General features: G+C 41.6%; 1 protein-coding gene across 1 annotated transcript in view; it reads right to left on the bottom strand.

Annotated features, from left to right (window-relative positions):
- Positions 1-221: 221 nt before the first annotated feature.
- EMC7 (ER membrane protein complex subunit 7) overlaps positions 222-9,798 on the bottom strand; it is an 11,260-nt gene continuing 1,683 nt past the window's right edge. Inside the window, exons 2-4 of the mRNA XM_005885756.2 lie at positions 6,849-6,987; positions 4,449-4,529; positions 222-684 (exon numbers count right to left, since the gene is read on the bottom strand). Of these exons, the coding sequence (XP_005885818.1) occupies positions 532-684; positions 4,449-4,529; positions 6,849-6,987 (373 nt within the window). The 3' untranslated portion in view covers positions 222-531. The remainder of the gene's footprint in view (positions 685-4,448; positions 4,530-6,848; positions 6,988-9,798) is intronic.

The raw sequence follows: 9,798 nt of genomic DNA, 5'->3' as shown, positions 1-9,798 counted from the left end.
CGCGTGGTTTTACCTCAATCATCAGGGTATGCTAAATGGCAGGAAGAGCTGAGAATTTTGAAGGATCTGGATAAAAGAACATGGTGTACGCTGTTCTAAAAATATCAACCACTTCTTTTTAAATAGAAAGGATCAACTTCAAGCCTCAGATAATGAAAGACAGAAGAAAACTTACAGGAATAAAAGAAACATTAAGTGGAAAAAATGACACGATAATTTTATCTCTGGGTTAAGACATTTTAATATACATAATGTATAGTACTTCATATAATTTATTAATGTCATTTACTATAGGGCACTGTAATTAATTCAGTGACATCAACATTGACCTCACACAAGGATAAAAGCTGGGTTTTCTTGTGTACCAAGTTCAAAACATGTACTGAAGAGTTATCACACACAACAGTTATAGGAGATCAACTTTAAGGATGACTCAAGTTTACAGTAGTTGCTTCACATGGTTTTCCCTCAAGACTTGAATGTCACCCAGTGTTGCCGTGTTTGTGCAAATGCCAGCTCTGGACTGCCCAACTACCTCCTTTTACCAGCCCCACTTTTGCCTGTTTTACTGCTGCTGCTGCTAGACTTGCCGGATGATTTTGAAGAGAAGAGTCTTGTCATGAACTCAGAAACATCAGGCAGTTCATGGTTGGAATTCAGCATATTCATCGACTGCTCCATCTCCTGCAGGAAGAGAAAGCATAATGGCATGAAAGGCACAGGGATCCCTGGGGTCACTGAACAACTGACACTTCCATGAAGGAAGAAGGAGAGGAGTAGAACAAGTGAAAGGCACTGGTTCTAAGCAATGATGCACTGTCATATCCAAAAGCACTTCAGAAACCATGTTTCGTGCCTCCTTTATACCACTACTAGGGGCCCGATGCACGAAAATCCGTGCAAGAGTAGGCCTTCCCTCCCCCCCGGATGCCGGCTCCGGCTTCGATCAGGCACCTGGGACACAGGCGGCTTCCCTCCAGCTGCTGGCAGGCACCCGGGACCCAGGCAACTTCGCTCCAGCCCTGGCTTTGTCTGCAATGACATCTGGTCTAATTAGCATATTACCCCTTTATTATTATAGATGCATTTTGATCCTTAGTAAATGTCCAATAAATGCTTGCCTAGGGTCTGACTCAACTTATCCTTCCTATATAATAAAAGGCTAATATGCAAATAGACCAAATGGCAGAACAACCAAACAACCAAACAACCAGTCGCTATGACATGCGCGGACCACCAGGGGGCACGCACGGAACATGGCAGGCGTTGGCAGCAAGTGGCAGAGCACGCAACATGGCGGGCATCGGCCGTGGCAGGATAGTCGAGCAGGTGAGCGGGGGTGCCAGACCAAGGTGGGGCGCCGGTCGCTGTAATCAAGGGCGAGACTCTGGTGGTTACTGAAAATTCTTTGCTCCTGCACACGGCGGTCCAACCCGGTGCCCGCACCCACTGCTGGTGCCTGGCACTAGTCCTGATCACTCGGCGCCGTGAGTGGGTGCGAGTGGCAGCTGCTGGCCCCGATCGCCCCTCAGGGCTTCTCCACCTTCCCCTGCTCCTGAGGGGCGATCAGGGCGGGCAGCCACCTCTTGCACCCACTGCCGATGACGGCCCCGCTCACACCCACTGCCGGCACCGGGCGCCAGTCCCAATCCCTTGGTGCTGTCAGTGGGTGCAAGCAGCAACTGCTGGCCCCAATTGCCCCTGAGGGCTTCTCCATACCCCCCTGCTCCTTAGGGGCGATAGGGGCAGCAGCCACTGCTTGCACCCGCTAACGGCACCGGCCCCAATCGCTCCGCGCCATCAGTGGGTGTGAGCAGAACTGGCACCGTCAGCGCGTGGGAGTGGTGGTGGCAGGAGCAGGGTTGCTGGCAGACAGGGGACCAGGGCCGCGGTGGGAGGGGCTGGGAGGAGGCGCAGAGGATGGGCCAAGATCCGCCCCTGTGCCCACCGCAGCCTCGCAGCCCACAGTTCCTTTCAAGGTGCACTAATTCGTGCACTGGACCCCTAGTGTTTTTATAAAAGGCATTTCCTCTGATAATGGACATATGTAATCATATTCCTGCCACCTTATTTGTTTTCTGATTACAATGCTTTTTATTGTTTTGACATGTGTTTTTTAAACTCATGCTTTCTTTAGATACATATAACCAGAACATCAATTTTTAATTATCTATCAAGGTATCAGCATAATTTGGAAGAGAACAGCAGTATTTCTAAGACTTTATTCCTAAGGCCCTTAGTAATACATTTATGCCATATGACCTGGGTGACCTCAACTATAACATCCAAAGCAAGCAACACAAATGCTACAAACAAGTTACTGGCAGGACAGGATAAGGGTCTGACACTTTTATTTTGAGGTTTGTCTTCCCCTTTATTAAGCCAAAACCCACAAAGTACTGTTCCACTTTCGCAGTATTAATATAATGTCTGATTCATTTGAATTTTATGTGACATTCCAAAAGTGAACTTAACACTGTATTAGTTCAGACATGAAAAAAATAGCAAATATTATATTATCTATCACTTAAAATTTAATAACTTTTGGGTATTAGCTTGGACTTTCTCCCCAAAGGAAGAATTTATATACATAGGTTTTCAAGGAGAAAGTGCTTTTACAAATAAGGTCAGGAAAAGAAACATTATAAATATAAATCAAATATGTTAATGTGTCCTAATAATCAAGAATTAAATGTATATGATAATAATTCTTGAGTCCCTGCAAAAATATATCAACTCTATTTTTTAAAAATATGTCTTTATTGTTTCAAAGAGGAAGGGAGTGGGAAAGATGAAACATCAATGATGAAAGAGAATCACTGATTGGCTGCCTCCTGCACGCCCCACATTGGGGATCGAGCCCACAACCTGGGCAAGTGCCCTTGACCGGAATCGAACCTGGGACCCTTCAGTCCACAGGCCGATGCTCTATCCACTAAGCCAAACCAGTTAGGGATCAACTCTATTTTTTAATCCATTCAATTCTGAAGCTCTTTTTGTTTTTATTCTGAGGTTATGTTTATGAAAGCTGGGACAGTGAAACAAGGAATAGCTTAGGACAGAAGAAGCAACAGGGGAGCCTAGGCAGGGCTGCTTTGGCCCACTGAGAAGTCAGAAAAAAGGGGGCCTTGGAGACAGGTTCAGGGGATTAGCCCAGCATGAGCTGCCACTGACCATTGCTCCCCTGGTTGCAAGTCTCATGGGGACCCTTAGAGTTTAGAAGATGCATGCCTGAAGAGAGAAGAGGGTGAAGGGAAAGGCACAGGCATGCTCCTGGGAGAGGGAGCACACCTGAAGCTCTTGAATGAACAACTTTTTATATTGCTCACCATGTGCAAAGTACTTTGCAAGTAAATGAATTTTTAATCCCATGTGACTTCTAATGCTGCCTCTGTTGATGCCACAGAGAGTTAACTGGCTTAACAGATACAAGGATTGTATAGGATGTACACTTTCTGGCCAACACTGAAGCAGAGATGCCAAAATTTAGCAATACAACATTATGAAACATTATAAAGCTTTCTTTTTCCACGAAGCTTTTTCTGTCATTCCAGCTTGGAATAAAATGCCTCACCTTCTACAGAACTTATCTCAGCAGACATTTTTATTTATTTTATGTTTATCTTAGCAAGAAGAATTTTTTACAAATCCATTCTATTTCCTATACTACATTTAACTGGATTATGAACTTATTGATGACAGGGATGACATAATAATTCATTTGCATATTCTTCAGTACCAAGAACCTAGAATTGATTAGTAAATGTTTTTCAGCAATGAATAAGATGTCAACACATTAATACATTAATTATAATGGGAAAACTTGGAACTAAGAAGATATTTATTGATTGTTTTAAGTGGAAGAATGGACAATGATTTTTAAAAAACTGAAGATTTTATATGGAAGCCAATTTTAAAGAGACAAAGCTGTGGCACTAAACTTGAAGCATCCAACTTGGCAACTCCTCTCCCCAGTCCAGTTTTGTGATACAAGGTCTGAAAGCCACTTTTCTATTTTTCTCCCTTGGTCTATTCAAATTTCTTTCATGTGTCTGAACACATAAACTAAATGTGTATTCTAAAGAGTTTTGTAAAGTAAAAATAGAATATAGGAAGTTATCATTTTGTAAAATGTTTGGGTTAGGTGTACCAGGATTATAACATATTTCAAATTTATAACATGTGAGGCACAAAGTCTAATACTAAGTAGAATGTTTGAGCTATATGAAAATACACCAGCCTTTATTAAGCATAAACAACTAAATTTATCTGGTGCAATGGTAATGACTATCTAAATGCCAGGAACATAATACTGTATTAGCACCACCTCTAGATGAATTTGGCTTGGGAATTAGGATAAAGCTGAAAGATCCAAGCCATCCAGCCACAACAGATGGACCAGGCATCAGAATATGGTTCAAAAACCCACAGCTAGGCAATCATCTTACCCGTCTCATGTCAGGATCACTTGTGTTGACTACTTTGGGCAGAAGTACAAATATCAACAATGGAAGAACCATCATCATAACCTGTGAGGGAAAAAAAAAATCAGAAAACATTTCTTTCCACTTAACACAGTGGTTCTCAACCTTCCTAATGCCGCGACCCTTTAACACAGTTCCTCATGTTGTGGTGACCACCAACCATAAAATTATTTTCGTTGCTACTTCATAACTGTAACTTTGCTACTGTTATGAATCATAATGTAAATATCTGATATGCAGGATGTATTTTCATTGTTACAAACTGAACATAATTAAAGTATAGTGATTAATCACAAAAACAATATGTAATTATATATGTGTTTTCCGATGGTCTTAGGCGACCCCTGTGAAAGGGTCATTCGACCCCCAAAGGGGTCGTGACCCACAGGTTGAGAACTGCTGACTTAACAGAACAAAATCTGCACCTAATCAATGATAAAATTAAAGATTTAAATGTTGTATCTATATATATAAAACCCTAATATGCAAACAGACCAAACAGCAGAACAAGCGAACAACTGGTCACTATGACATGCACTGACCACCAGGGGGCGCATGCAGGACATGGCGGGCATCGGCCACGGTGGAGCAGGTGAGCGGGAGTGCCAGACCACGGCGGAGCGCCAGTTGCTGTCATTGGGGCAAGCCTCTGGTGTTTACTGAAAATTCTTTGCTCCCGTGTGCTACGATCCCGCCAGGTGCTTGCGCCTGCTGGTGGCGCCAGCCCCACTTGCACCTGCTGCCGGTGCCGCTGGTCACATCCAGCCCTGATCGCTCGGCGCCATCAGAAGTGAGAGCAGCGGCTGCAGGTCCCAATCACCCCTCAGGGCTTCTCCACCTTCCCCTGCTCCTGAGGGGCGATTGGGGCAGCAGCCACCGCTCACAACCACTGACAGCGCCGGTGCCGTCACCGTATGGGAGTGGTGGCAGTGGGAGCGGGGCTGCCAGCAGACAGGGGACTGGGGGCCATGGCGGGAGGGGCCGGGCGGAGGATGGGCCAAGACCCACCCCTGTGCCCACCGCAGCCTCGCGGCCCACAGTTCGTTGCAAGGTGCACAAATTCATGCACTGGGCCCCTAGTATAGAATAAAACTAGTAGCAACCAACTCAATTCTCCTGAACCAGTTCTGTTGATAGCAAGGTAGTCTTAAATGTCTGACTGTTGCAGAATATAAAAGCTTTATTTATACGTATGTGTTTGGATTTTATAGACACCTTACTTTGAGTTTGTGCCATCTACCATTTTGTAGTTTATAGCTTTAGTTAACACAAATAGTTTGCAAACAGAACTATCTGTTCACTCTCTTCAATCTGTAGTCAGGCACTGGGACTGGTGATCCTGATAGCCAGCCGGGCTGCTCTTTCCAGATGACTTTGCGGTTCTTGGAGAAAAAACTATAATGTACCTCTCATTAATGTACACCCTCTAGAGCAATATATTTCTAGGCACCTACTTTAGCAAATCAATTCAAAAGATGTCCTAGAAGCTTATAGCTTTGGATATGCTTCCATGAATTTCAGAAATCAGAATATAGCCCTGGCCGGGTAGCTCAGTTGGAGCATTGTCCCAATACACCAAGGTTGTGGGTTCAGTCCCCAGTCAGGGAACATACTAGAATCAACCAATGAAAACATCAATGAGTGGAACAACAGATCAATGTCTGTCTCTCTCTCAAATCAATAAAAAAAAAGAAGAAGAAGAAGAAAGAAAGAGAGAGAGAGGAAGGAAGGAAGGAAGGAAGGAAGGAAGGGAGGGAGGGAGGGAGAGAGAAACTGGAACATGAAGTCTCATTGCTGATTTCTCCTATCTATTCTATCCTTCTGTTTCTTTATCCCTGATAGGAAATTCCAGGTACTAATTTATTCCTCTCTAGAGGATGTAAAGCCCCAAACATTCCTATTTGTAATCTAAATAGCTATCAGCAAAGAACGATCAAAACTTAGACAATTCTAACAATAACTCAACTTTCAAAAGCAGCAAAAAAAGTCAATTTATCTCTAAAGAATGTACTCTATTAGTGTTTTTTTCTTAATTTTTTTTGAGAGAGAGAGAGAGAGAGAGAGAGAGAGAGAGAAATACTGGTTACCTCCCACAAGCGTGCTCAGACAGGGGATTGAACCCACAACCTGGGTATGTGCCCTGACCAGGAATTTCAATGTCATATCTACCATGCAATTCTTTTTTTTTTTTTTATGCAATTCTTATTATATATTCCCAAGACACTGTTTTCCTGAAATCCACTAATTACACTTTCATCCAACAATCTGATGTCAGCTTTCTATCTCATAGGGGTTAAAAGTTTTCAACTGCTTAGAAGCAAATTAGAGATTAGTAAAGATACTTTGTTATAACCTGATACATACCATTGGGTTCATCAGAAAGTCTGTCCAGCCCCATGATTCCCTTTTAATAAAGTAAGAAGGTGGGCCTGAAGATTTCATTTGAAGAGGATAGGGCAGTCTGACCACTTCTGATGTTTTAATATAATTCACATATCTTGCTCTGATAAAACAACATGAAAAAGAAATCAGTAATTCTACTAAAAACATTACTAGTTAAAAGAACTGCCTATAATATATAAGCAATGACTTATAATTACCTTTAGCTTTTCCCAAATACTTAGATATCTAAACTTTTGACTTGAAAGTCTGATCAAAGTAGCTTTACCTATATGTCTAAAATATTTAGCAAAACGTAGAGAAAAAAACACAAGACTTGGAATCAAGCTACACATTTAAAAGAAATAGCTATACATATTTTATCCAGAATTCTAAGGTTTTACATTCTGCCAAAATGTCAGAAGTGGAAATCCCACATATACTTTAAAGTAACTTACCAAGTATGCTTATAAAACATTGGTCAAGAATATTAGGATCTTTTTTTAAAAAATATGTTTTTTATTGATTTTAGAGAGAAAAGGGTGAGGGAGAGGGAGAGAGGAAAGAGAGAAACACTGATTGGCTATTGAACCCAAAACCTGGGTATGTGCCCTGACCAGGAATTAAAGCAGCGACCTTTTGGTGTATGGGACAATGCTCAACCAATTGAGCCACACTAGCCAGGGCAAGAATATTAGGATCTTATATGAATCCCACTTGATAAGGTCCTTGTTTCCTTTTTATCTATGCTTCAGGCATCCACTCATCAGGAATGGATCTGAGACTATGAGTCCGACTGCTGCAACCAGACCGTAAATGCTAAAGCATGAAGTACTCTTTTTCCAAGGTAAAAAAGTAAATAAAACTTCCATATTTTGAAAAATATTTCTATTTACTTAGACTACAAATTCAAAATTCAAACAGAGTAAAAAGAATAAAAATAATTTAGTTTTTAACAGGCAAGTATCCCCTTTTAACAATTCTCATTCCCTCCAGTATTCAATGTTAGCAATTTAAAAAGTTTTTTAAGGGTGGAGGGGGGCAATGGGGCAACAGGAGGGACATCTCCACTCCCGTCCCCTCCCAAGGCCTTCATCCCACTGCTGTCTGTGTCCATGGGTTACGTATGCATGCATATAGTTTCTTTGGTTGATCTCTTCTCTCCTCCTTCCTCTCAGGGAGTCCTCAGTCTGTTGCAAGCTTTCATATCTCTGGATCTATTTTGTTTGTCAGTTTATTTTGTTCATTAGATTCCACATATAAGTGGGGGAAAAAGTTTTCTAACCTGTATATAATATATACTGTAATCTACATATCCCCCATCTCCAAGCTTGCAATTCAAAATGTATTAAAAAGTCATGATAAGTCCTTTAAGATTTAGATGTACATACTAGAATTTTACCTGTACATTTAAAAAAAGATCTTTATGGCCCTAGCTGGTTTGGCTCAGTGGATGGAGCATCAGCCTGCGGACTGAAAGGTCCCAGGTTCGATTCCGGTCAGGGGCATGTACCTTGGTTGCGGGCACATCCCCAGTGGGGAGTGTGCAGGAGGCAGCTGATCGATGTTTCTCTCCCATTGATGTTTCTAACTCTCTATCCCTCTCCCTTCCTCTCTGTAAAAAATCAATAAAATATATTAAAAAAAAAAAAGATCTTTATGTCCCTAAAAAGCATGAGAAAGTTGATACCTAACAAGGTTCATGTACTTTAAAGCAATCCATTTATCATTTATTTCATCAGATTATTTATGAATATATCTGCAAGGTATTAGCTTCAATTCAAGCTTCACATTTGCTCTAAATAGCCAACAGCAAGAAATATGATTAGAATTTGGACAAAGTAGAATAATCTAAGATAAAAACTGAACTTCAAAAAGAGAAGAAAGTAATTTGTTTCTAAAGAATGTATTTTTAGCCCTAGCTGGTTTGGCTCAGTGGACAGAGCACTGGCCTGCAGACTAAAGGGTCCTGGGTTCGATTCCGGTCAAGGGCACATGCCGGGTTGTGGGCTCGGTCCCCGGTGGGGGGTGTGCAGGAGGCAGACAATCAATGATTCATTCTCATCACTGATGTTTCTCTTTCTCCCTTCCTCTCTGAAATCAATAAAAAAATATTTTTTAAAAAAAGAATGTATTTTTAGTGACATCTTGATACTGGTTTCGTGATAACATTAAGAACTTAAAATACTACAGAATAACTGTCCCTGTTCACTATACATGCTAAAAGAGAGAAATAAAATCCTACATGTCTATCAGTAGGAGCTGGTTATTAAAATGATAGCAAGTTGACTCACGGTCTAATACGCAGCGGATATAAAGGATAAGAGAGCTCTGTGTGTTACTCTATTTGAATTATAGCATATTTACATATCATACTTTAAAAACTTTCAATTAAAAGAAAGCAAAAAAAGAAGAAAAACATTTTAAAAGTAAACACTAACCCAACTGTAAATATTATGGTACTAAGTGAACATACCTCTATGTCATCTCAATTTGGGGTAGCTACAAATCAACCTGAATAGGCTTGGCACATACTGAAAAGGTCAGCAAGAAAATGTAGCTCCTCTAACCCCCAAATTATGTTTGCCATTGCATGACTCGTGCTTTACTACAGCAACATGCAATAATTTTGTGGTAGCTCAAACAAAGAAGAGATATTACCATTTAAAACTGTTTCATATTTGTTAATTATCCTATCTAATAATAGACAAACATGGTAATTGACCATACCTTCGCTACACCTCCCATTGGCTAATCGGCGTGATATGCAAATTAACCACCAACAAAGATGGCGGCTAATTTGCATACTGCAGGTAGGGCGGGTCAACGCCATCCCACCTGCCCCGCCGCCATCCGGGCCTGCTATTTGCCACCCGGGGTGGTGGGGCAGGACAGTGCCATCCCGCCTGCCCTGCCGCCATCCGGACCTGCTATC

This window comes from Myotis brandtii, unplaced genomic scaffold (assembly GCF_000412655.1).
Source record: "Myotis brandtii unplaced genomic scaffold, ASM41265v1 scaffold927, whole genome shotgun sequence".
NCBI lineage: Eukaryota > Metazoa > Chordata > Mammalia > Chiroptera > Vespertilionidae > Myotis > Myotis brandtii.
This window is presented reverse-complemented; position numbering and strand designations above follow the sequence as displayed.